Source organism: Pelodiscus sinensis, chromosome 32 (genome assembly GCF_052426305.1).
Source record: "Pelodiscus sinensis isolate ZL-2025 chromosome 32, ASM5242630v1, whole genome shotgun sequence".
Lineage (NCBI taxonomy): Eukaryota > Metazoa > Chordata > Testudines > Trionychidae > Pelodiscus > Pelodiscus sinensis.
The window spans coordinates 910,872-938,555 of record NC_143083.1 but is presented as its reverse complement, the minus strand read 5'-3'; the positions used below and the strand labels follow the sequence as shown (position 1 = coordinate 938,555).

General features: G+C 47.4%; 1 protein-coding gene across 3 annotated transcripts in view; it reads left to right on the top strand.

Moving 5' to 3' along the window:
* Positions 1-27,684, top strand: part of CPAMD8 (C3 and PZP like alpha-2-macroglobulin domain containing 8) — a 169,754-nt gene that overhangs the window by 118,126 nt on the left and 23,944 nt on the right. For all 3 annotated transcript variants that reach the window (XR_012896754.2, XM_075903346.2, XM_075903344.2), the window contains exons 27-36: positions 1,714-1,795; positions 4,269-4,425; positions 4,876-4,950; positions 11,412-11,577; positions 12,687-12,773; positions 13,827-13,963; positions 14,796-14,951; positions 15,775-15,837; positions 18,821-19,059; positions 23,009-23,096. Coding sequence is in view for 2 of the 3 variants with exons in the window: in XM_075903346.2 (XP_075759461.2) it covers positions 1,714-1,795; positions 4,269-4,425; positions 4,876-4,950; positions 11,412-11,577; positions 12,687-12,773; positions 13,827-13,963; positions 14,796-14,951; positions 15,775-15,837; positions 18,821-19,059; positions 23,009-23,096 (1,250 nt within the window). In the remaining variant the exon portion in view is untranslated. The remainder of the gene's footprint in view (positions 1-1,713; positions 1,796-4,268; positions 4,426-4,875; positions 4,951-11,411; positions 11,578-12,686; positions 12,774-13,826; positions 13,964-14,795; positions 14,952-15,774; positions 15,838-18,820; positions 19,060-23,008; positions 23,097-27,684) is intronic.

The window sequence follows — 27,684 nt, the reverse complement described above, 5'->3', positions numbered from 1 at the left end:
TGGCAGCAGGAGACAAACTCAGACTGGTGGGACTGCATCATCCTGCAGGTATGGGATGACCAGCAGTGGCTGCAGAGCTTCCACATGAGGAAGGCTACCTTTCTTGAGCTCTGCAAATGACTCGCCTCCTGCCCTCAGGTGACAAGACACCTGCATGTGACCGGCCATCTCCATGCAGAAGTGCATGGCCATTGCCCTATGGAAGCTCGCCACACCAGACAGCTACCGCTCAATCAGGAATCAGTTCAACATGGGGAAATTCACAGCACAACATGGAGCCATGCTCATACAAGTAGTGAAGGCCATCTACCAGGTGCTTCTATGGAGGGAGGGTCGTCATTCTGGGGAATGTGGACAGCATCATGGATGCATTTGCTGCCATGGGTTTCCCCAGCTACAGGAGGGCCATAGACAGCACTCACATCCTCATCCTAGCCCCTGACCTCGTGTCTCAGACTTCAAAAGGGGTACTTCTCCATGCTTCTGCAGGAACTCATGGATCACAAGGGACACTTCACCACCATCAACGTTGGCTGGTCGGGAACGGTGCACAATGCCTGCATCTTCCAGAACTCCTGCCTGTTCCAAAAGATGCACACCAGCACTTTATTCCATGACCACACCATCAGAGTTGGAGAGGTGAACACACTTTTTGTCATCCTGGGCGGTGCAGCTCCCCCTTGCTGCCCTGGTTCATATGAAGCCCTACACAGGCAGCCTGGACCCCAGCAAAGAGCCCAACAAAGTCATGCTGAGGATGTGCCATGTGGTTATTGAATGTGCATTTAGTCATTTAAAGGGGAGGTTCAGGAGTCCCCTCATTTGCCTGGACCTCAGTGAGCACAACATCCCTTTCGTGGTGGCCGCCTGCTGTGTGCTCCACAACCTTGTGAAAGCAAGAGGAAGACTTTTCTGCTAGGGTGGGGGACAGAGGCTGAAAATCTGGCCAGGGAATATGAGCAGCCAGACACCAGTGCCATTCAGAGAGCACATCAAGGGGCTGGGCTCATCAGAGAGGCCTTGAAGGAAGGTTTTGTGCAAGGCCAGTTGTGAGATTCTCCCCTGTGCCTCTCCGCAAGGGGTATCTACATTTCCTCTGTGTGCCTTTCCTCCCTCACCCCGTCCTTCCCCTGCCCTCCCTTCTCAATCTTCCCCTCTCCCCTGCAAAGCAAATAATAAAGACATGTTTGTTGCAAAACCAGGACTATTTATTGCGGGGACATAGAACGGGGAGGAACCGGGTAAAGAACCTGGAATGGGAGGGGACTAGCTCTCAGGGAGGGGCTGGGAGTGGCACCTGCCTCCAGGTGGTCAGGAGGCTTTGGCTGCCCAAGAGGTCCCATTACCCCATGTTCTGGGGCCCCAGCAGCCCCTGGGGCGGGTAGGAGGGAAAGCTAGGCGAGGTAGCTGGTGGCCCGCTCCATGCACGACGCCATGTGCTCCATCACCGAGGTGAAGGAGAACTTACATTTTGATCACTTGTCTTCAGGAGATATATGGAAATTATAAATACTAGCCTGTAGTGAGATTTATTTAAGATCTCTCTCTCACACACTCAGAGTTGGCTCTAGCATACACCACAAAACAAGCGATGTTCTTTGGCAACAGAATCCCGCTGTGCTGGTGTTGGATGATCTTGAGTCTTCATTCAGTTTAAACGCTTGTTTTTCTCATACGAAGTTGCGACTCCCACAGTTCTTTTATGATTTCCAGGTTACCAACGCCAGTTGACCTACAAGAGACAAGATGGTTCATACAGTGCTTTTGGCGAGAGGGACTCCTCAGGGAGTATGTGGTAAGTCAGTCACTATTTTAAAACAGAGTTAAAAATGCAGCGTTTGCCAAATTGAAAAGGACACAATTGGCAAAAAGGACAATAACTTTCCAGCTTGTGACAGGCTGTCTCATATAGCAGAGAGTAAAAATAATATTGACTGGCTAGAACCCTGCTAATGCTGTACTGCTGAGTGTTTGGTGATCCCCCATTAAAAGTATTTGAAGGATCAGGGACTGTTAAGATGTTAGTTAATGCATGACCTTTTAAGGTTCAAAATCTGTAGTGTAGGGTCAGATTCTGTGCCACTGAACTGCATAGACAGTGCATGACCTCTGTAAACACCTGCTTACTTGAGGATAGAAACCCACCCTGCTGTGTTGGGGAGAAGGCAGGATCCTCCCTTCAGGGCAGAAGGGAGAGAATGGAGCACATCTTTCAGGGACCTCTGGTTCCATCTGGATGAAAATGATCTGGATGGATGTATTCCACAGGAAAGTGAGCAGCAGGCCCTTTCAAGGTACCAGTTGTGTCGGGGTTGTAGATGGGGCGGGGGAGTGGTCCAGTGCTCTCTAGAACACCCTTATTCCCCGAGACTCTGCTTTACCTCAGTGTTCATTGGATAATTGACTAAATGCAACCCCTCATCAAAAAGGATTTACACTTCATTCATTTGCCTCTGCTGTCACTGAATTTCTTCAGCTGCTCTGTATTTTCCTTTAGATTGACATGCTCCATGAACTCATCTGAAGGGGAAGCAGAATTCTGTGATAATGATGCTTAACTTTTTTAAGATTAATAAATTCTACTTTCATCTCACTGCTGGCATCTCTTAGTCCCTAGATATAAAATTTTGTAACATATGATTACTTAACACTTGAAAAATCCCCTGCCAAGCAGCTTGCCTCCTACCCTCCCATTCCTTAGGGGCTTGTTAAATGAGTGATTCAGTCTCCCAAAACCAGCTGGAGTTCACACTTGTTGCATGTCAGAGGTTTAGAATTCTGAAAGCACTTCTGTCTCTGCTTAGATTCTAGTGTGCTACAGAAAAAGACTTTAGAAATGGGTTTGAATTTCCAGTTTTATTATCAGTAAGTATTTAAAATAAGGGCAATTACAATATTTTCCCTTTTGTCCATTTATATTATATCTGAACTAGCAGATGTACCTGTTGTTGCTTGGATCCTTAACTGTAATAATGTTTGGTTTGGGGTTTTTTGGAAATTAAAAGGAAAATGTACACACTGATTTAAATGATTGTATAGGGCAGGGCATTGGGTATGGCAGGTACTGAGGGTAGGGGATAAAGGATGCACGCATCAGGGCAGGGGGCTGGGAGGTTTGGGGGGCTCAGAGCAAAGGGGTGCAGGATACAGGGTAGAGGTGGGAAGCTCAGGCTGGGGGACTGGGAGTTCTTGGAGGGCTCACCAGGGCTTCCCATGGCTGGTTGGCCTGTGCTCTTTCTGAGGGAGGGTGCCTGTGCTGCCCATCTCTGGCAGTGCTCCCAGAAAGGGGCATATGGTGCCAGAGCTGCTGTCCAGCAAGACTCTCGTCCCCCCACCCCCAGTCTGGCGCTGCAGCCAAGAGCCAGAAGGGAGGGGTTTCAGGCAGAGGGACCACTTACCTGTGGCCAGTGGCAGGCAATATGGAGAGCCCTGGCCCGAGCTGGCCACTCTCTGGCCACTTTCCTGGTGTGACCAACTCCCTGTGGTCATTCTACAGTATAACTGTCCCGCACACTTGCTGCCCCCAATGGTCATTGCAGAGCATATCTGACCTTTCTCTCAGACCCCACCCTTTCCAAGTTATGGAAAACAATCCCATTTTAGGCATTCCTGTTTTCCTGGTACAAGCAAACCCTGACCTTGATTTATGTTTGGTATGCAGTGTCCTCTTATCCTAATTTGGTGGTCCTAATTCTTAACATTTAGGAGGAGATCTTGAACAAACGGACTCATAGATAGATAGATAGATAGATAGATAGATAGATAGATAGATAGATAGATAGATAGATAGATAGATAGATAGATAGATAGATAGATGCGGTGTTTGGAGATAGATAGATAGATAGATAGATGTAATTGTTCACATCTAATTTCAAAAGTTTCAGTAAGTCAGGGGGCAGCTAAACAGCTGTACAAGATAAATGAATTCCAGCCAATGAATATGCTGAGTCAAGTTTTGTTTTTCTTTCTATTTATGATATTCTGTGGAGTGAGTGCCACAAGCTTAACTATCTGTTTTTGTTTGGCTTTCGTTGTTTTGAAATCCTTTTCAGTTTAAAATATACTGCCTCTGGATTTCACACAGTGCCCCCTTGTTCATGTGTACCCAAAAGCATAAGTAGTGCTTAGTTTATCTTTTTTGCCCCATTTTTTTGTATATTTCAATAGTGTCTTCTAAATCTTTGAAACATGCATTTCCCAGAAGCACTATTTCCCAGATGGTGCTCTGTGTTCTTATTCTCAAGAACCTGCTGAATTTGTGTTTTCAGGCTTACAGCCTTTGTTCTCAAGTCCTTTGCACAGTCTCGTGGATTTATTTTCATTGATCCCAAGGAACTAGTAGCTGCAAAGGACTGGATCATCCAACACCAGAAAGAAGATGGCTCGTTCCCTGCTATGGGTAGAATATTAAATAAGGACATCCAGGTAAAAACTATAAATACTTAGAGACTCACACAACAAATACTTTTTTAGAATATTGCCAGAGTTGAAGGTAGTGTCAGCTTATGGTTAACATGATTTTTCTATTAAAGGGTCATAGTCCTATGGGAAAGAAACTAAAGAGGAGAGTCAATAAAGCAGTCTCTAGGGCTTAGCTGTGTGCCATCTGTTGAGAATCCCACCATGGCACTTTGAAACTGCAACTCAGCTATGCAACTCCATGTTTCAGGTGTGCTACTGGGCTCTGGATCTGGCAGAAAGTGGCAAAGGGGAATTGGGTTTCAGAACTGTAGGTTCACCAAGTACAAATGTGAGATGGTCCTATGATTTCAGCCTTTCTCATGATTCCAACTTATTTCCTGCTTGGCGTCTAAAGTCCTTCCATGCAGTGTGTTGATGTTCGTTTTCACCCTTTTATTTTATGTTTATCACCAGGGTGGAATCCATGGAAAGATCTCGCTGACAGCATATGTGGTTGCAGCTCTATTGGAGACAGGCATCACCTTTGAGGTAAATGATTGAACAGCAGCCATTAAAATAGCTAAGAGTTTATTTCTTATGCTAGATTTTCAAAATTAGCTTTTGTTGCTTGTCTTTGCCTTTAAAAAAAAATACACAGAGATTTTGTCAGCTGGTTCTGGAGGTGGCACTCGGACACCAGAGGATATGGTGGAGCCTTCCTGACATATCCATTGGGCTTTACCAAGTTCATGGTCATGAAAAATGTGTCACAGACAGTGAAATCTGGTCTCTTTCGTGCTTTTACTTTATACTAAATATATTTCATGGGGGAGACCAACATTTCTCAAATTGGGTGTCCTGATCCAACAGGGAGTTGCAGGGGGGTTGCAAGGTTACTTTAAGGGGATCACAGTATTTCTACCCTTACTTCTGTGCTGCCTTCAGAGCTGGACAGCTGGAGAGTAGCAGTTGTTGGTCAGTGCAGAAGTAAGGGTAGCAGTATCATATCATGTCACCTTCTGACCTGTTGCCTTCACAGCTGGGTGGCTGTAGCACGTCAGTTGCTGACGGAGGGACTAGCTTTGCAGGCAGCAGTGCAGAAGCGTGGCAATACCATATCATGCCATCCTAAGTTCTGCTGTGCTCCTCGCAGCAGCTCTGTCTTCAGAGCTGAGTTCCCAGCCAGCAGCCACTGCTCTCCAGCTACCCAGTTCTGAAGGCAGCGTTAATGCCAACGCCTGTGCAGAAGTAAGTGTAGCAGTACTGCTAGCTCCCCACCTCATAAGCTTGCAAGTCCTTCTTAGGTCAGGATGCCTACAATCACAGCATCATGACATTTCTAAAATAATTACATTTATATTTTTAAAATCCTGTGACTGTGAAATTGACCAAAATGGATGGTGAATTTGGTTAGAGGCCTACTTATCCAGACTGGGATGTCTCAAATGAATCTTTTCCAAAACCATGGAGATTCCTGCAGCCTCAGTTTGTCAGCTTGTGGCTTGATCAGAGGTCTCTCTCTACATCCCTTCTAGCAGCAGGCAGTTGTCTCTATATAAGTTGCTGCGTGGCTCAGGAAGACAGTGTCCTGATCCTAATAGGTGGGTTTGCTGGCAGTCTTTGTCAGGTGGCCATGTTCGTGAATAGCCTGGGATTTCTCAGTTAAGCTATTTAAAATTATTGCTTGCTTTAGGGAAGAGTCATTCTCTTGTGATATAGTGGAATGTAAACTCTGCAGCAAAATGTTGCTGTAATGCAATTTCCTGATGGTTAATCTAAGCGTGTGTGGAGAGACACTGCTTTCTATCATTCCCGAGGGGTAAAAGGCAACCATCTCAATGAATAGAAGTTCTCTTGGATTACCTATGAAAATAATCCTGAATCTTCTGTACTGTATTACCTTTGTTAAATCCAGGAAAGGAAGCTGATTTACTATCCGAAGAGTGTTCTGTTGGATGTGTGAATTGGGTCCCATTTGAGTTATTAAGGTCTTGTTATGAAAAAGGTTCTAAATAATCATTTTATATGCAATACAAAAATTATGGAATTAATGCAGGGTGATGAGATTCTCCGCAGTTGAGCCCCACATAGATAACTTGCCAGAAGCTACAAAACTGTGTAGAGGTCCATGCAGGCAGGCCTGGCCCTAGGGCAAGGCGAGCAAGGCCCCACGCTTTTGAGACCCTGCGCTGCTGAGTATTCACCATCTACCAGCCGGGCCTGGGGTCCTACTCCCAGCATCCTGCCTTGGGCCCTGCAAACTCTTTGGCTGGGCCTGCATGCAGGGTGCCAGTGACCTGATAATGATGAGGTGGGGTTTATGGGCTGCATTATACAGTCCGGCTGGCTACACTCTGGCCACCTACACTTCAAATATTGGACAAAGTGAGTTCCCCAAACCATTTTGGAATCTCTGTAGATTGCATATTGGAGCCTGCTGCAGATCTCTCAGGGTATGTCTACACTAGCTCGTTAGTTTGAGCTAAGTAGGGTAAGGAGGGCAAGCAGAGTTGCAAATTTGCATGTTTCCAGGCGCCACCATTTTAAAATCCCCCTTAGTCCGAACTCCATGCCCGCGGCTACACGCAGCACAGAGTAGGTAGTTCAAATTAAAGATCCTAATTTGAACTACCATTACTGCTTGTGGAATTTGCAACTCCGCTTGCCCTAATTAAATTAAAAAATAGGCAATCTCCATTAATTTATTTATCTCCTAGAACTAGAAGGGACCTTGAAAGGTCATCGAGTTCAGTCCCCTGCCTTCACAGCAGGACCAAGTACCATCCCTGACAAATGTTTGCCCCAAATCCCTAAATGGCCTCCGAAAAGATTGCACTCACAACCCTGGGTTTAGCAGGCCAATGCTCAAACCACTGAGCTATCCCGCCCCCTACCTAGCTCAAACTAATGAGCTAGTGTAGACATACCCTCACTCTCTGTCTCTGAACCTATTTATGATTACACATTGTACACACTCAAAAGAATTGAGCCAAGCACCCCCTCTGAAGAGGGAATGATAATGAATATGTTATGAATCTGATAGTGCTTGTTTCTGTAGAGAGAAAGCTCTTTCCCCTACTTAGACACGTTGATTGCCTGTTCAGGGCGAAAGCAGTTTTTAAGGGGATTTTGAAGTGCTCAGTAAACCTTTGTGCTCAGTGCACTGTAGGCCCATGCCTTGCAAAGCTCTCAGGCCATGGCTACGCTACGAACGAAGGTTGAATTTATTAAGGTCAATTTCTTGCCACCCATATTTGTAAAGTGAATATGTGTGCAAAAATTCAACGTAGATCAAAATAGTGCTTCCCCAGTAGGAAGACTGCCATCAACTTTGAGAACAATGCACTGTGGGTAGCTATCCCACAGTGCCTGCACCATTTTGCATTCTGGATTATGCTCCTGGCACATGCTGAACCAAAACTGTTCAATGGGTGGTTCTGGGTTCTTGTCATCAGCATCCCATAATGTGCTTGTCTACTCCTTCCCCCTTGTTTGAGATCAATGGGAAACAGTCTTTTCACACCCTTTTTGATCCTGGTTACTCACACAGGTGCCACAGCAGCATGAGCATCCCCTGCCTCCCCCTGTGAATCCCTTTGTGCATCAAAGCATTGTGATGTTGCTGTCTACTTTGGTGCGCCTAGTAGTGGGGAATGTTGAGAGCATGTGCACCTCACTCCAGGAAGAGGATGAGGAGGAATCGCAGGGTGCCATAGGCACGCTGTTCAGATAAGCCCTTGAGTTGAGTGAACTGGAAACGCAGCCAGCAGTTGATCCTCTGGATACAGTGAAATGCCAGTTGTGGTGCCATCAGATGAGCACAGACTGGTGGGACTGCATAGTGCTGCAGCTATGGGACGATCAGCAGCGGCTGCAAAACTTCCAAATGAGCAAGGGCACTTTCATGGAACTTTGCAAATGGCTTTCCCGTGAAGTTCAGGGACACTGGATTGAGATCTGCTCTAACAGACGAGAAGCACGTGGAAATTGTCCTCTGGAAGCTTGAAACACCAGACAGCTTCCAGTCAGTTGGGAATTAATTTGGAGTGAGGATATCTACAGTGGGGGCTGCTGTTATACAACTAGCCAAAGCAACCAACACCATTCTGCTACAGAGGGTAGTGACTCTGGGGGTATGTCTAAACTACATGCCTCCGTCGACGGAGGCATGTAGATTTGTGTATTCGGAAAAGGGAAATGAAGCCACGATTAAAATAATCGCGGCTTCATTTACATTTACATGGCTGCCGCGCTGAGCCGACAAACAGCTGATCAGCTGTTTGTCGACTCAGAGCGCTAGTCTGGACTCTCCCCTGCCGACATCAAAGCCCTTTGTCGGCAGCCCCAGTAAACCTCATCCCACGAGGAATAACGGGGCTGCCGACAAAGAGCTTTGATGTCGGCAGGGGAAACAGCTGATCAGCTGTTTGTCGGCTCAGCACGGCAGCCATGTAAATTTAAATGAAGCGGTGATTATTTAAATTGCCGCTTCATTTCCCTTTGCCTATCTGTCTAATCTACATGCCTCCATCGACGGAGGCATGTAGTCTAGACACAGCCTGGGAAATGTGGATGTCTCAGTTGGAGGGCTTTGCCATACTGGGGTTCCCTAACTGCAGTAGGGCGATACATGAAACACACTTCCCCTCTTGGCCCTCGACCAGCATGTCACAGTGCATGCTGGTGCTGCAGGCACTGGTGGACCACAAGGCCATTTCACCAACATCAATGTGGGATAGCTAGGAAAGGTGCATGATGGGAGCATCTCTAGGAACTTCTGCCTCTTCAGAAAGCTGCAAGCTGGAACTTTTTTCAGAAACTGGAAAATTAGAATCAGAGAGGTGGAAATGCCAGTAATGATCCTTAGTGACCCAGCCTACCCTTGCTCCTCTAGCTCATGATGCCATACGTGGGCAGCTTGGACACCAGCAAGGAACATTTCAACTACAGACTGAGCAAGTGCAGAATGGTGGTTGAATGAGCCTTATGCTGCAATGACACCAGACCACTTACTGCTGGCTTGGTGTGGGAAGGTATCCTACCGTGGAGGATGCAATAAGGCAGGCCTCCCCAAAAGCCTTGTGAGAAGGATCAAAGAGTTCCTATCTGAGAGCTTCATGGAGATATGCAGGGAGGAGTCCCACTCCATCTCCAGGCATATTAACAAGCTGTTCTGCCCCCCCCCCCATGCTGTGTAGGCACAGATTGCACCACACATAGCCCCCAATTAGTTTAACCCACTTGTAGCAACAACAACAAAAGTGAATTCACCAGGCATGCCCTCCCCAGGATCAGTGCCCAACTGTGCGACATCCTGGGATGAGGGGATTGTCTCCAGTGTTATAAAAAGTTCTTGGCTCTTACTGCTCACTGGCTAGCCACTCTCCTCATCCTCCTTCTCCAACACCCCACTGTCCTCCACACTGCTCCCTGAGTGTCTTGGGAAGATTCCACAGCCTCGTTGGGAACCTGACCAGGTCCTCCCCTAAGATTGCATGCAGCTTGTCATAGAAGCAGCATGTTTGCCGCAATGCACCAGACCATCCGTTTGTCTTGTGATAGGACTGCCTCAGCTCCTTTATTTTAACACGGCACTGCTAGGCGTCTCTGGCGTATCCTTTCTTTGCACTTTGTGACGTTTTCATAGATATCAGTGGTTCTTTTGCTGGTTTGGAGTTCCTCTCCCCATGCTTATTCACCTGGGCTGTGTCCAGACTCAGGGTTTTTTTCGAAAAAAGTAGCCTTTTTTCGAAAAAACATCACCTGCGTCTAGACTGCAGCCGCGTTCTTTCGAAATTAAATCAAAAGAACGCGGCTTTTCTTTCGACGGCGGTAAACCTCATTTCACGAGGAAGAACGCCTTTTTTCGAAAGTGCTCTTTTGAAAAAAGGCGTTCTTGAATGCCAACAGGGCTTTTTAGAAAGAGAGCATCCAGACTCACTCGCTGCTTTCTTTCGAAAAAGCGGCTTGCTTTTTCGAAAGTACTGCTTGCAGTCTAGACGCTCTTTTTCGAAAGAGGCTTTTTCGAAAGATACTTTTGAAAAAGCCTCTTTCGAAAGAGGCTTGCAGTCTAGACATAGCCCTGGAGAGCAGTAGAGGCATAACTTCTGGCCAGAGCAGTCATAGCAGAGCACTGTGGGATGCTTCCTTTCAAACGCTGGGTCTACACTACCATAAATTCAACCAGGCAAGATTGAATTTTGCATTGCTCCTCGTGAAAAGCAGGAATACTGAAATCGACTTCAGTGGCCCTTAAAGTCAATGGAACAGCCTTGGCAGTTTGGACACAGTGTGTAGAAAATTGACCTTCTGCAGCTGAATTCTACCTAAACTCCTTGGGTAGGCCAAGCCTCAGAAAAAGGGCCCCAGGCTGCAATGCACTGAGCACACTTAATTCCTTTTAGACTCAACAGCAGTTGAGGGCACTTAGCATTGATCCCAAAACATCTGATCCCAAAGTTCTAAAGGAGCAAGTCACCACCCTCTCTGCTGCAGCTCCTTATGGGAAAGATAAGGCAAGGTGGGATTTTCTGTCTAGGCAATTTCTAAGTCAGATAGTACCCTGCAGGTGTTTCTGAGCTAGGAAATGAGGAAGGAAGAGAAGTGTCACAAGGCAATAAAAGGAAATCCAATTACATCTAATACAATTAAATTCTATGAGTTGTTAGAGCCTTCTTCCTGCATGGTGAGGTCATCGGGGAGTTGATAAAATATGTCTGCTGGCTGTAGGGATACCAGGAATGTTGCGGTGCTGAGCCCTAAAGGGGAATGAAGCTTCTGCAAGTATGTCTCAGCAACATTAATATCTGGATTTTTCTTACTGTGGGTTTAGTCCCCATTTTTTACCCCTTGAGGCACAGCCCTACTTAAGGAAAGGAAGGGGTCAGTTCTGTATCACACAAAGCAAAGCGAGATTTCACACTGCTCCCCCATGAAGCAATCTCAGCTCTGGAGATGCAAGAGCTAGTAATATGACTGGTCACTTTCCTGCTCCCCCGCCCCCAATTTAGGAAGAAAAAGCAGCAGTTGCCAAAGCAAAACACTTCTTGGAGTCCAACTTGTATTCTGCAGAAGATCCCTACACTACAGCCCTGACTGCATATGCCCTGACTCTTCTACACAGTCCCTCTGCTGCAGAAATGTTGCGGAAAATGAACAGCATGGCCATTATGCAAGGTACTGTGTGCCTGAGGGCCAAGCTAACTAACTTCTTCTGCTCTGAGGCTTTTCAAACACTGTACTCAGTACAGGCCTCCCTGGGCATTTGTGGAAACAAGCTAACAGCACTTGCCAGCTAGAATAAGTGATCTCAGTTCTCAGCATGTGGAGGATATGTCCCCTGAGGTTAGGACGGCCTCATAACACAAATCAGCTTTTATAACATGGCTCTCCTGATTCTCAAGATACAGGGCACAGTCCTTCAAATCCAGGCGTTTGTTATATTTCACCTTCCCTAGCTTCTAGTTCAGCAATTCTCAAACTTTTTGGCCTGCGGCTCACCCTGCTCAACACAAACCTTTCCACAGACCACCAGCCAACCACCCCTGATGACAAAATGGGTGCAGGAGCGGGCTTGGGGTGGGAGTCTGGCCAAGATTCCAGCCAATGGGAGCAGCAGGGAAAGCTTCCAGGTGAGCAGTTTTCTGCACTGCCGGTTTCCCAGCTAGAGGGATAGAGGAGTGGCAGTGTGCAGAGCCGCTTCTTCTCTCCATAAGCCGGATCCGGCCCACAAGTCTCGGGTCCCGCCCCCCCACCCCCAGCGGGAAGCCAACCTTGTAGGGGGCGAGTGGGTGTGTGGGACTAGAGCACCAGCAAGGGCTCCCTGCTCTGCGGGGTGGTGAGCTCCAAGCTCATGGCCCACCTGCAAGATCATTGCAGCCCTTTAGTGGCTCACAGACCACACTTTGAAGTTGTATTGTTGGGAGTGGCCTTTGCTGTGAGCAGTGTAACTGCAACAGAGATTTGCAGTGCCACTGTGTGACACATAGAATGCCACAAAACCTGATCAGTGACACAAGATCTGATTCCACACATGATGCCTTAGGATGCCCCCCACCAAAATAGATCCTTCTTTACAAATCGTTATTGAGCCCCAGCAGTGTTGCTAGTACTATACAGAGCCCAGAGGAATTCATAGTCTGTGCCCCAAGGAACTTGCTCTGTAAATGGAGTGACAGTGCAGTACAGGAGGTGCTTCTGTTTTAGAGCAAACATGTGAGAGCAAAGTTTGATTCTCCCCATGTCTAGAGGCTAGCTGTAACTTCTTTACTATTTTACCATTCTAGATGGCTTTACACACTGGAGCTTAATGGGGACTCTGGTTACTGATGAAGATACATTCATGGGATTTAACAATGGGCTTTCTCAATCAGGTACCTCTGTATGTGGCTATATATGATACCCCTAGTTGGGGAAAAGCTGGCGTTATTCTCTATTTGATATAAAGCCATCAGTGTGCTAACTGCTTTCCAGGTAAGTAAGAAGGGAAGGTCTCTACCTTAAGAAGTTCACATTGTGAAGGCAAATGAATATGAAGGGGGTGCAGCAAAAGTCCAGTGACAGTGAGGCAGCATGCTCACAGGTTGTTAGTTGCATGTCCTTTATAATGTCCCTTTCACCCTCCTTATGTCCCTATTGTTAACCATTTAAGAAAGGAGCAGGAGGCAAGCAAAGGAGAAGGTGGTCAGGCATTGGGAAAAGTAGGAGGTGCAGAGCTGGGTGTAATCCATGTATTGCTTGTGCTTCAGCCCAGTCTCACCAGTCTCGCCATAAATCTTCATAAGAGATGGAGAAGACTACTGAATCTTATAGGGCTCCTTAGGGGAGGTGTCATTTGTCACAAGAAAGTAAAAGTCAGATATATTTACTTTTACAGTAACAGATGTTTGGCCTGGGATTTTCAAAGGAGCCTAAGAGTGAGGTGCACAGTTTCCATTGTCAGTAAATGGGAGTTGTCCACATAACTTAGTCTCCTTTGAATGTGCCAGCTCTAATAATTAACTATTTAAAACCCCAGACTTCACTATCAAGATGCAAAGATGTAAAAATTCATGGAGGAGTCATTGGGCCATGTCAACCATGACTCTGCATGAAAGTCCCATGACAGAGATGTGGAATCAGCCTTGCAGCTTGAATAGTTTGTAGGGGAAAAGGGGGCAAAAATAAATTTGTGCAGGGGCTAAAAATCAAGAAAAAAGAACTGATGTGCCAGAGGAAAAATTAGGTTGGAAGCTGACACACAAAGCCCATTTGGAAAATGCCTGTTAATTTGGATGCAGACGTTTTTCACTGCTTCATTCATCTCTTCCTGTCTTGGACTCACTAGACCTAAAGATTTTTTTAGTTTATGAATCTACAGAGAGGTGATATCTAGCCCAGCCCAGATTCCCTAGTCTAGCTGTGGATTTGCTTGGTTTCCCTTTCAGTTGTATCTGCAGAAGTGGAAATGACAGCATATGCATTGCTGACATACACGCTCCTGGGAGATGTGGCCTCTGCACTTCCAGTGGTTAAATGGCTGTCTCAGCAGAGAAATGCGCTTGGAGGATTCTCATCCACTCAGGCGAGTTCCTTGCAGCATGTGTAATTTCAGCACTGAAATAAATGCCAATGCATCTTGACCGATTTGATACTAATCTAGATTCGGTTTCACTCTGTAATCTAGGAGTAATGCTAAGTCCTGGGGCAAAGAATACCGCACAGCACTCTGTCATGCTCTATGGGTCTGAGCAGTGTAGAGAAACCTGAGTTTCTCTCTCACTTTCTCTTAGACTTCCGAGTAAGAAGGAAGGGTGCAAGGTGAGGGAATGAAGCAATTCTGTTTACTATCTAAGGGTATGTCTACACTACCCCGCTAGTTCGAACTAGCGGGGTAATGTATGCATACCGAACTTGCTAATGAAGCCCGGGATTTGAATTTCCCGGGCTTCATTAGCATAAAGCTGGCTCCGCCATTTTTAAAAGCCGGCTAGTGCGAACCCCGTGCCGCTAATGCGGCTACACGCGGCACGGGCTAGATAGTTCGAACTACGTAGTTATTCCGAACTATCTGTACACCTCGTGGAACGAGGCGTACAGATAGATCGGAATGGCTACGTAGTTCGAACTATCTAGCCCGTGCCGCGCGGCACGGGGTTCGCACTAGCCGGCTTTTAAAAATGGCGGAGCTGGCTTTATGCTAATGAAGCCTGGGAAATTCAAATCCCGGGCTTCATTAGCAAGTTCGGTATGCATACATTACCCCGCTAGTTCGAACTAGGGGGGTAGTGTAGACATACCCTAAGAGAGTGTGGAGGAAACCAGATGCTGATGAGTGTACAGAATGTTGCTAATTCATAAAGTTGATGCTCCTTGGTTCTTCACTAACTCTGTCCTCTCATTCCCAATTCCCATAGGATACATGTGTAGCTCTTCAGGCTCTGGCTGAATACGCCATTCTTTCCTATGTTGGAGGAGTCAACCTTACCATTTCTCTGGCTTCCACTAATTTAGACTATCAAGAGACTTTTGAGCTTAACAAGATGAATAAAAAGGTTCTCCAGACAGCAGTGGTAAGTGGGTGCCTGAACAGACTCAACTTCCTTCCTTTAATGTTACCAGTTTCCCAAAGCAACCTGTGTTGTGACTCAGATCATTTCATTGAGGATGGAGAAAGAGGGGGCTGGATATTGTGAAATCTCAAGATTTTCTGCCCAAACCCTGTTGGAAGAGGCAGCAGATTTTCAGTTATGAGAGCATTCTTTGTTATAACAGATGCCTAGTGTTTGGTTTGAGATCATTATCACTGGCTGCATGCATTAAATAAAGGGACTAAGAAATAATCTTGCATTTTTGTTTTGCTTTTATGTGATTGTATGCAAACTGGAATGCTCTGACACCTAGGCTGTGTCTACACTGGCATGAATTTCCAGAACTGCTTAAAACGGAATACTATTCCGTTTTCAGTTTTTCCAGAAAAGGAGTGTCTACATTGGCAGGTTGCTTTTCTGGAAAAGCCCTTTTTCCGGAAAAGCGTCTGTGGCCAATGTAGACGCGCTTTTCCGGAAAAGAGCCCCGATCGCCATTTTCACAATCAGGGCTTTTTTCCGGAAAAGACTACTGGGCTGTCTACACTGGCCCTTTTCCAGAACAGTGTTCCAGAATAAGGACTTATGCCCGAGCAGGAGCAGAATAGTTTTTCCGGAATAGCGGCTGATTTTGTACAGTAGAGCGTCGTTGCTTTTCCGGAAATTCAAGGGCCAGTGTAGACAGCTCGCAGCTTATTCCGGAAAAGTGGCTGATTTTCCGGAGTAAGTGGCCCAGTGTAGACACAGCCCTAGAGAGTTAAACAATCTGACATGTCTTAACTGGGGGTTCTCCCATGCTTGTCCCTAGATCCCCAGCATTCCCACTGGACTGTTTGTAAGTGCCAAGGGCGAAGGCTGTTGTCTGATGCAGGTAAGAATACTGCGAGTCTGTGTAAAGGAGCTGAGAAGGTGACATTTAAACAGACAAGATAATCTATTAAACATTAATTTCCTTCCAACCTCTTCCCCCACTGATGAATTGATATGGAGGATTATTTGTTGGCTCTCCATCTCCTAAGCTTTTGTCTGTTTCAAATCTCTAAGGGTTGTCTACACTACAGCACTAATTCGAACTAACTTAGTTCGAATTAGTTAATTCGAACTAAGCTAATTCGAATTAGCGCATCTAGAACTAAAAGCTAGTTCGAATTAGCATTTTGCTAATTCGAACTAGCATGTCCACACAGAGTGGACCCTGAACCAGGGTTAAGGATGGCCGGATGCAGTGCCGGCAGGGCATCAGATTAGGACTTAGAGTGTGGAGCTGCTGTCTCAGGCTAGCCGAGGGCTGTGCTTAAAGGGATCCGACCCCCACCCCGGACAGCCAGTTCTCAGGGGTTCCCCGCTTGCAAAGCAGTCCTGGCTTGGAGTGCCCTGAGTGCCCACACTCAGCTCAGCACAGCACTCGGCCATCAGCCTGGCTGCACTTGCCGCAGGCTGCCATCCAGGAGGGGGTTAATCGGGGGGCTGCAGGAGAGTTTCCACCCCGAGGAGCCCGCAGAGCCACCCCAGTACTCCCCATCTGGGGCTCGTACCCCATTCCTCCCTCACCCCCTTCCACTTACCCCTCCCTAGCCCCCCTTCCTGATGTACAAAATAAAGGACACGTGTGTTCAAAAATAGAAACTCTCTTTATTGAACAAAACTCGGGGAGACTGGGAAAAGAAGGTGGGAGGGGGGATGAGAGAGGGTGGGAGAGGGGAGGGCAACTAAAATGATCAGGGGTTTGGAACAGGTCCCATATGAAGAGAGGCTAAAGAGACTGGGACTTCTCAGCTTAGAAAAGAGGAGACTGAGGGGGGATATGATAGAGGTCTATAAAAGCATGAGTGGTGTGGAGAGGGTGCATAAAGAAAAGTTCTTCATTAGTTCCCATAATAGAAGGACTAAAGGACACCAAATGAAATGAATGGGTAGCAGGCTTCAAACTAATAACAGAAAGTTGTTCTTCACAAAGCAAATAATCAACCTGTGGAACTCCTTGCTGCAGGAGGCTGTGAAGGCTAGAACTAGAGCAGAGTTTAAAGAGAAGTTAGATAAAGTCATGGAGGTTGGGTCCATGGAGTGCTATTAGCCAGGGGGTAGAAATGGTGTCCCTGGCCTCTGTTTGTGGAAGGCTGGAGATGGATGGCACGAGACAAATGGCTTGGTCATTGTCTTCGGTCCATCCCCTCCAGGGTACCTAGTGTTGGCCGCTGTCAACAGACAGGCTACTGGGCTAGATGGACCTTTGGTCTGACCCAGTACGGCCATTCTAAGCTCAGGGCTCAGGGTCGGGGGTCTCAGTGGACCACCTTGATTTTCATGCACAGCTGCTCCTGGGTGGCCAGGCTGGCAGCTATCCTGCCCTAGACGGCCACTTTCCTGTGTCTAGCGCGGAGGTCGTGGAGGAGGTCCACGATCTCTGCACTAGACACGGCGGGCGTCCGCCTCTTGCGGACCTGGGCAGTCTCCCGGGAGCCGCCAGCCTGGTCCCGGGACGAGGAGGAGGGTTGGGTGGCAGCGGGTGGCTGGCTCGAGCCGTGCCAGTTGTAGGGTCTGCTGGCTGGGTGCTGGCAGGCTTGCACCTGGCACGGGCATCGTAGCCAACCCGTGCCCCTTTAAGGGCTCCGGGGCCGGGAGGGGGGCAGAAGAATTTCCCTGGTGTTGGCCAGAGTGACCACCAGGGAAAGCTGGGGAGGGCTAGCCTCCCACTAGTTCGAATTAAGTGGCTACACAGCCCTTAATTCGAACTAGTTAATTTGAACTAGGCGTTAGTCCTCGTAGAATGAGGTTTGCCTAGTTCAAATTAAGCACTCCGCTAGTTCGAATTAAGTTCGAACTAGCGGTTTGCGTGTGTAGCACCTATCAAAGTTAATTCGAACTAACATCTGTTAGTTCGAATGAACTTTGTAGTGTAGACAATGTTTGAACTAGGGAGTCCCTAGTTCGAACTAGGTAGGCTAATATAGGCATTTGAAGTTGCAAATCAAGCCCGGGATTTAAATATCCTGCACTTGATTTGCATCTTCCTGGCCGGTCGCCATTTTTTGAAATTTACAAGTCCAGACTAACTGCCCACGTCTACACGCGACAGGGACCTGGTATTTCGAATTAAATCCCTAAATCGAACTACCTGTTATTCCTCTTGCAAGGAGGTTTAGACGTGTAGATGCGGGCAGTTAATCCAGACTTGTACATTTCAAAAATGACAACCGTCCGGGAAGATGCAAATCAAGCGAGGGATATTTAAATCCCGGGCTTGATTTGCAACTTCGAATGCCTACATTAGCCTCTCTAGTTTGAACTAGGGATGCAAATGCAGGCATTCGAAATAGTCAATGAAGCGGGGATTTAAATATCCCGCGCTTCATTAGCATGATCTCGCCGGCGCGTTACTCCGAATGCCAGCTGTTTCAAAAGTGAAAGTGTGCGCACGGACATGTTAGTTTGAACCAAACCCCTTGGTTCGAACTAATGTTACTCCTCAAAAAGTGAGGGGAATGGTACATGAGAGTGTGATTAGAAGTGACAGGTGTGATATTAGAAAGTGAATATTCAGGCTAAATGTCAGGGAATGCTTCCTGGTAGGAAGATGTCAAGCTGTGAGATAATCTTGTAAGAGATTCGCTTTGGTAAAATCTCCCATCTGTACACATTAGTGTAGGTTTGGCAGTTGGAATATCATTGTGAGTAATGGTGTTACTGGTGCTAGTAAATTGCACAAAGTGCACTCCCAAAATGTATGAGGGGTTGGTCTCCTCTCCCTAGAAGTGTTTGGTGATACTGCAGGGTCAAATCAATGCTTTTATTGTTTCACAGTCAGTGGCACTAAAATTAGACCTGATTTCCCCCCTTCCCTCTCTTTGCTGCAGATTGATGTCACTTATAATGTGCCTGACCCTGTTTCTAAACCAGCTTTCCAGCTTCTGGTTAATCTGAAAGAGCCCAAATCAGAACATCATCGTCAAACTCAGCACCCCCTACGGCCCCTCTCTCCAGATGAGAATCGCTCAGAAGCCTTCCACAGAGAACGGGCACTGGTGGATGATGATGACCCAGCTTCTGATCAAGATCACCAGGAATACAAAGTGATCCTGGAGACGTGCACTAGGTAGTGAAATCCCTTTATTTCCTTCAACATAGCTCCCTAGTACAGGTTGGCTAGGCTTTTAAACAGCAAGACTTTCCACTAGACCTTCCATTGCAACCACTACCAGATGTTCTGCCACTGTGAATTGTATCCTGTCCTGACACCTGTCGGGTTTGTTTTTTATGGGTTACACACCGATACAAATCTTGATATGTTGACTTTGTTTCAGATCAAGTAAAATGGAACAACTCACTTTTTCTTGTCCTAGTAGTCTAACCTGCTTTTCTTTGGTGTTGAAGCCAAAATAATAGATAGGATAGTTCATGCTTTAATAAAATGTTAATAACGTGTTAAGAGTCTCAAATAAAGATAGGCAAGGAAAGTGTATTAATGGAGTGGTTCCATCAATAATTTAAAGTGATTCAGTAGGACACATAACTGAGACATTTTTCATCTATTTAGTTTTATTTTTTGCATATTCTCAAACTCTACCCCTTTGAAACTGACATTTTTTTTTCTTAAACTCTTTACCTCCTTGGAGTGTGCACATTGTTTTTTTCCATGTGAGGTTTGCTGTGCATATCTCCTTGATATTGCATGGTTACCCATGAGTGCTTGGTTGCTGTCTTTGATATTTTTAATTTTGAAGCACTTTTTGAGAGGAGGAAAAATGTTCACAAAGAATGTACTAATTATATAGACAGGAGGTGACATTTGGCGAGTAGCAGCTCTGATAAAGCCGTTTGGTTGGTTGGTTTTTTGTTTTACAAAACCTGAAGAAAAAAGATGATACCATCTTATTACCTTGGGTGTAAAAGAAAAAGTTCCAGAATATTTTCAAAGGCTGTATTAATGAAAGATTCCTTAGAAACCTGAAAGAGTTAGGTAATTCTAAATGAAATATGGCCATCATTCTGTGAATATTATTGATTGGACTCTAATTAAGTATTTATTTGAATTCCATAGTGTAATCTGTTCAGTTTTGGATACAGAAACTCTAACAAAGGATGCTGGTTGCCATAGTATCGGTTTGGAATCTGATTGCTGGTGTGGTGTAAGGGTACGACTACACTGCACGCTTATTTCAGAATAAGCAATTCTGGAAGAAATTCTCCAAAACAGCTTATTTCGAAATAGCGTGTCTGCACAGCAAATGCCCATCGAAGTTGCACTGATTTATTTCGAAATAGAGCATCCACATTCATTGAACACTGAATCACATTTAAGGCCACTTGGAAGCACTTCAGGCAGGGCATCAGGACAGCAGTTACTTCCTGGAGCTGCTACCTGAGGCTAGCTGAGGCTTGAGCTTCAAGGGACCCAACCCCCCTGTACAGCTGTGTCTCAGGTTCTTCACCTTTGCCTGCCTCCTGGAGGGGCAGCAAAGCCTTCTCACTGCCTGCTGAGGCTCCCTTGCGAACACCTCCCCTCTCCAGCTATGGAGATGAAGCTGCCTCCAAGCAGTCTTAGAGGTTGTGCTGCAGCTTCCAGGCCCTGCAGGAGCACCCCCCCCCCCCCCCCCCCCCCCCCGCTCATTGTGGGGAACTTCCTCCTCTCTCTCCGGGCACTGCTCATGTAGTACGCCCCCACCTGCCTTCCCCTGCACATCATGCACCACCACTTTTGGCACGAGGACACCAGCTCTGACTAGTGGGACTGGATCATTATGGAGCAGTGGGACGACCAGCAGTGGTGCCAGTATTTCTGCATGCAAAAGGACACTTTTCTGGAGCTGTGTGAGTGGCTCGCCTCCACCCTCACACAACAGGATACCTACATGTGACCCATCATCCTCCCCCAGAAGTGGATCGCCATTGCCATCTGGAAGCTCGCCATGATCCCTGGGGAGCCAGTTCAGCGTGGGGAGATCAGCCGTCGGGGCTGTGGTCATGCAGGTATCGTGCTCTCAGGCTATTGACCCAAGAGGGGGGAGAACTGCTGGAATGGGGTTCCCTGGAGAAGTGGGGGGTGGAAGTCCCCTCCACGGGAGTTTTTCAGTCCCTCCTTCACAAAGCCCTGTCGGGGGACGGGGTAAATAAGGGTTGCTCCTGGTGTGTGGAGTGGGGGCTTCGGGGACCACTCAAGGGCCTTGGCACCTCTGTGATTCTGTTTGTTTGTTTGTCTCCTACAGGCAGTGCGGGCCATCGATATTGTCCTGCTGTGCAGGATAATCAGCCTGGGTGATGTGGACCCTATCAACACCGGCTTTGCTGCCATGGACTTCCCTAACTCTGGGGGGTGCTATTGACAGCACCGACATCCCCATTCAGGCCCCCAAACACCGAGTGTCTGAGTACATTAACTGGAAGGAGTACTTTTTGAAGGTCCTGCAGGCTGTCATGGACCACCACGGCAAGTTCAGGTCTACGTTGGGTGGTCGGGGAAGGCACACGACGTATGTGTCTTCTGCAACTCCAGCCTCTCCCAGAAGCTGCAAGCCAGCACTTTTTTCCCCGACTGCACCATCAGGGTTGGGGACGTGGACATGCTGGTCTGTATTGTGAGGGACGCAGCCTACCCTCTGCTCCCCTGGCTTATGAAGTCCTACACTGGACACCTAAATCTGAGCAAGTGACGCTTCAATGCCAGACTCAGCAGGGCCCGCATTGTGGTGGAGGGCGCCTTCAGGCTTCTCAAGGGGAGGTTCGGTTGCCTCCTCAGCCACCTAGATGTCAGAGAGCAGAGCATCCCTGAAGTGGTGGCAGTGTGGTGTGTCCTTCATAATATTTGTGAAAGCAGGAAGGAGACGTTCCTTCCAGGGTGCGGGGTTGAGATTGGCAGGGCCTTTGAGCTACCACGCACAGCTGCCATCCAGCAGGCCAATCAGGGGGCTTTGCGTATCCGGCAGGCCCTGAGAAAGAGTTTCACACAAGGCCCCCAGTGATACTCTCCCCTGGGCCTCCCCACACAGGGCCTGGGCATCGCCCCTCCTTGCCTTGTCCTCCCATGCCCCTCTCCCTCCCCCATCCCTTGCAGAGACAATAAACTACAGTTTTCAAAAAAATGAACTCCTTGTTTTTAATTGGGGGTAAATGTGACTGGAGAAGGACTGGGAAAGGAACTTTGGAGAAGGGAATTAGAAAGGGAGGAGGGGGGATGAGAATGTTGTAAGGGGGAGGACGGGCTCAGGTCTGAGGCTGGGAGTGGTGCCTGGCTCTGGTGGATCCACTGCCTCATGTTCAGGGCCCTCAGCAGCCACAGGGACGGGACCTAGGAAAGGGAGCTCACCAGCCAGGTGTAAGGGGCATGCACAGAATGCAAGAACTTTCCCCTCACTCCCTTAGGCTGCGTCTATACTGCAGCCTTCTTCTACAAAAGCTTATGCAAATGAAGCGCAGTGTAGAATATCGCCACACTTCATTTGCATAATTAATTAGCACCTGTTTTTGTGCAAGAGGCTTTTGCACAAAAAGGAGCTGTGTCGACGGCTTCTTTTTGCGCAAAACTCCTCTCTTGCACAAGAGCCGTTCTTCCTGAAAAAATTAGGAAGAACAGCTCTTGTGCAAGAGGGCTTTTTTGTGCAAAAAGAAGCCATCTACACAGCTCCTTTTTGTGCAAAAGCCTCTTGCACAAAAACAGCTGCAAATTAATTATGCAAATGAAGCATGGCAATATTCTACACTGCATTTCATTTGCATAAGCTTTTGCAGAAGAAGGCTGCAGTATAGACATAGCCTTAATGTCCATAGAATGGTATGAAAAGCAAGCCATGTCGGGGTGCAAAGCTGCTGCTCCCCCCCCCCACCTCTCAAAATGGCACCCTTGAATTTTTGGCTAGCAAAAGCAGAGAGCAGCATTTATAAAACTAAAGAGAATGTGGTTTGGGATTAGGTGTCCTCTGCTCTTAGACCCTGTGTGTAACTTTTCTCTGAAAGCATCTGTCTCAAGTCTGCTTCATATCCAGCTGCCTCCATTGTGGTTTAACTCAGTTCCTGACTTTATTCTCTCTTATTTTACCCCCCTTGGGAAGGTGGCTGCACTCAGGATCATCAAACATGGCTGTCTTGGAGGTGCCCTTATTCTCAGGTTTCCGAGCGAATATTGAAAGCCTAGAGCAGGTAAGATATATTGAGAGTGCACTGCACGTGCTTAGCGCTTGATCTTTGCTCTTCCATTAACAGGGATTCTTTTTGAGGGGCTTTGTGGGATAGGTAAATGCCATATACAGAGGATAGGAAATTTCACTTGTCAGAAAATATTTCTCTGAAGTGGGGAAACAGATGTTCTGAGTAAGATTAACAAATTTACCTAACTCAGCCAAGTAAGCCTTTATTACTGTGCATGGTTCATGGGAATTAAATGAGACTCATTTGGAAAAGCTGAAGTGAAAATGTGCTTCAACAGGAGCTGTTTATGGCTTCTTAGGGGCTGTATTATCTCCAACATCTGGATTTGATTTCATTGGAGGCTCTGTGTCTTGGAAAAAAAAATTCTGCAAGAACATCATGTTTATTGCAAGCCAAACTGAGGTGGACAGAATGTGCCTCTTGCCCAGCCAGCCCTCTAGGAGGGAAGAACTACAGTGTTCAGATTTACTCTAGGCTTTGTTGCCACATTACACTGTTTCCGTTGCTTTTTGATGTTATAAATAAAATTGTTAGTGGCGCTATATCTGAAGAGAGAAAATAAACTAACATACTATCTCTAAGAAACAGCAAAAAGCTAATCAGGAATTCTCTACTCAACAAGCCTCTTCCTTTAATGGCTTTGTCTTTACTGTGGGGGGAGGGGGGCCGGGGAAGCTGTGTTCATAACTCAAGTTAACAAACTTGAAGTACAATTCTAGTGAAGAAAATGCAGTTTAATTTGACTTACTAACTCATATGAAGTCTACTCGCTCCCTTGTCTTCAGTAGCATTGCTCCTCAAATAAGATAATTCAAGTTGAGAATAAACCTTCCCCCCACCTGTAGTAAAATATAGTAAAAACTATGTGTGCTTCGTCCCCTTTCCATTACTTAAGCTTGAAACAGTACATATCATTTAGCCGATTGCGCATGTTTTAGAAGCTGTAGAGGAACTAGCTGTTTAGAACCATTTCTCAAGGACTGGAGTACACGTATTACTTGAGTTAGGGAAATTTGCTAATTGCTATTGCTTAAGTAAGCTATACTGGTGGTTGTTACTGAATGGAATAGAGTTGAAATATGCTAACCAATAACGCGGCAACACGAAGCTAAGGTAACAAATCAAGACGTGCCAAGTTAGATAAGAAAGTTAAAGAAAGTATAAAAAGGATGCTTAGCCAACGCTCAGGGTCAGCTTTGCTTTGAGCAATAGCTCCTTGGCTGACCATTGCTTGCAAACAATAAAATGGAGTTGGACCCAGCCTGAAAGTGTGACTCTCTTCTGTGGGCAAATTAGACTGGCCTCCAGGGGACAAACCTTGCTATTTATGCAACACACCCAGTGAAGATGAAACCATTGTGTGCATCTTCAGAGGGCCGAAGTTTGACTCAAAACTTGCCCTCAGATGCTTGCACATAAATGGAACCAGTGAGATTGTATACAGGCAGTCCCCGGGTTACATGGATCCCTACTTACAAACAGGGTGAGGCAACCCCGCACTAGCTGCTTCCCCCCAGCAGACCAGGGAGACGCGAAGCTAGCGCCCCCCTCCCCCCCCAGCAGACCAGGGAGACGCGGAGCGGCTTTTCTCAGCAGACACCTCCGCTTGAGAATAAAGGCCTGAGGGAAGTGAGGTCTGGGAGAATAAAACTGAGCTCTGGAGAAATGTTTGGCTCGAGTTTCCCCTACAATATGTACCAGTTCCGACTTACATACAAATTCAACTTAAGAACACACCTACAGTCCCTATCTTGTACGTAACCCGGGGACTTCCTGTATTAGTATCTGAGAATAGAATTTGCCCTTTTATGTATTAGGGGAGCATGTAAACTTAGTGTTGTGCAGATATGTATGCCTCTATTGTAAAAATGGGTAGCAGTATTTAATGAATGTATGCACCCTTGGAGTCTCCAGATTCCGGTGTTTTTTAATATATGCATTTGAAAACGAAATATCAGTATAAGGAAATATCACCAGCAAGAGTCTCCCATATTGCTGTGTGAAGTTAATGAGGAAATCAACTGAGGCCAATCTTGGTTTGTTTGCATCACACCCCACAGAAGTGCTATAGTATAGATGCTTATTTGTGTTGCTTTGAAAGAAAATCCCTTTTCCATGCAGATTTACGTGGATGGATGGAAAACTGGCCCAGGAGCAGGAGATGTAGGGCAGCTTTAAAGCAAATTGAAACATTCCCAGTGGGAATCACTGTCAGGACCTCTTCTCTATTAGCCAGAGAGATGGATGAGGGGGCAGGTACAGAGAAGTTACTAGCTGTGAAGGGCTAAGTGAGCTGCTGAACTTATTCTCCTTAGAGAAGAGGAAGCTCTGAGGTTTCAGAAATAATGGAAGGAACTGGTTGTCATTAACAATACATGGTTCACACTGGATAGGAGATCATACGTTAGGGCTATGTCTACAATGGCACCCTTTTCCGGAAATGCTTAAAACGGAACAGTTTTCCGTTATAAGTATTTCCGGAAAAAGCGCGTCTACATAGGCTGGATGCTTTTCCGGAAAAGCACTTTTCCGGAAAAGCGTCCGTGGCCAATGTAGACGCGCTTTTCCGGAAAAAAGCCCTTATCGTCATTTTTGCGATCGGGGCTTTTTTGCGGAAAAGACTACTGGGCTGTCTACACTGGCCCTTTTCCGGAACAGTTTTTCCGGAAAAGGACTTTTGCCCGAACGGGAGCAGCATAGTTTTTCCAGAAAAACACTGACAATTTTACAGTAGATCGTCAGTACTTTTCCGGAAAAGCAAGCGGCCAGTGTAGACAGCTCGCAGCTTATTCCGGAAAAGCAGCTGCTTTTCCGGAATAAGTGGCCCAGTGTAGACACAGCCTAGGTGTGAAGTGTGAGCAGTGTTCTGCTGGGAAGAATTGCATTGCGTGAATGGGACTAAATCTTTGGAATGTTACTGGAAAGGGCAATTGAATCAAATAATATAAAAGAGTCTAAGAGAGGTCCCGGTTTGTTTCTGAAAAAGCAAGGAGTGAAGCATTAGAAAGCACTGGCATATTGGCCTAAGCAGCTACCGTGGCCCGATGAAGTTGAACAAGCAGTAGAAGTTCTCAGGACAGGCTGTGCTGGCCTAATCCTTGCCTCTGCACAGCACAGGAATGTTAGAATGAACTGCTGGAGTGGATTTTCCTCCTGGGCAGCCAGGTCAACAGTGTTGCCAGGCCCCTGGGCAAGGTTGGGGGAGCTGGCTGTTTTCCAGGAAGAGGCAGAGCCAGGGGCAACCAATCCTAAGTACCACCCGGCATGCACCGCATAGTGCTCTGGTGGTGATTTGAAGGGACTGGGGCTCCAGCTTTTTTAATCTCTGGGCCCTGTGGCAGCTGCCCCCTTTACCCCCTCTGTCGGCAGGTTTGCTCTTGGGATTTCAGGTGCTGATGGGTTTTTTTGAGGGGAGGGGAGGCTGCAGGGTTTGTGGGTCAGTTAATCCTACAATGGTTTTGGCCAAGAGAGTTGAGTTCTGCTGTAAGACTGATTTTATTGTTGTGCCAACCAGGTGGTTATTTATGGAGGGGGAATGAATTATTGGGATTTGTTCTAGGGATGTGAACAACTAGTCAACCATCCAATATGCAAATGCTTATCCGATAGTCGACATAGTAGTCAACTAGTAGCTTCTCCCCACTTTTGCTGCCTCTATCAGAAAGAGGCAGCGGGGGGGAGGGGGAGAGGTGCTTCGAAGTCGCAGCACAGTACTTTTGCCTTTGAAGTGTAGCAACAACCCTGCAGCTGTTGCTACACTTCAAAGGTGGAGGCGCCCTTATTAACTAATCCAACCATGGCCCACCCATGGCTCATGAGCTGCATGCGGCTCTTCCCTCCCCAAAAGTGCGGCTTGCAAAGCTGCTCCTGCACCCCCTCAATGGCTCCCTGTCCCCCCGGCTCCCCTCTGGCCCCCCGACTCCCTGTGCTCACCAGGTCGGCAATTCAAAATGGCGCCCAAGATGACAGCCATCGATGGGTTTTTTGTTTTTTTGCTTGACAATTCTGGTGCAGCTCTTCACATTTTTTCCGCTGCTATTTCATCTGTCTTTGTTAAATGGGTTGGCCACCCCTGGACTAAATCGCATAGTCGATGTAAATTGCATTGACTGTTCGATTAGCCCAGTGGTCCCCAACGCGGTGCCTGCGGGCGCCATGGCGCCCGCCGAGGCATTTGTGTGCGCCCGCCGACAACCTGGGCCATCCCCGTCCCCGAAGCGCGGCGCACTGGAGGCGCTGGCCCAAGGCGCACGACACGCACCGGCGCCTGGTGCGCGGTGCTCGGGCGGCCCAAGCCCCGGGGTACATGCGGGCTCGCCGGTGCCGGCCCCGGGCCCACGGCACAAGGTGCTCGGGCGGCCCCGGCCCACATGCCAGCGCTGGGTGCAAGGGCATCTCCGCCCCTGGTGTACCCCAGGATGCGCAGCCCCGCCCTCGGGCGCCCAGCACGTGAGTGGCCCCACCCCCCAGGCACCTGGCGCGTGAGTGGCCCCACCCCCCGGGCACCTGGCGCGTGAGTGGCCCCACCCCCCGGGCACCTGGCGCGTGAGTGGCCCCACCCCCCGGGCACCTGGCGCGT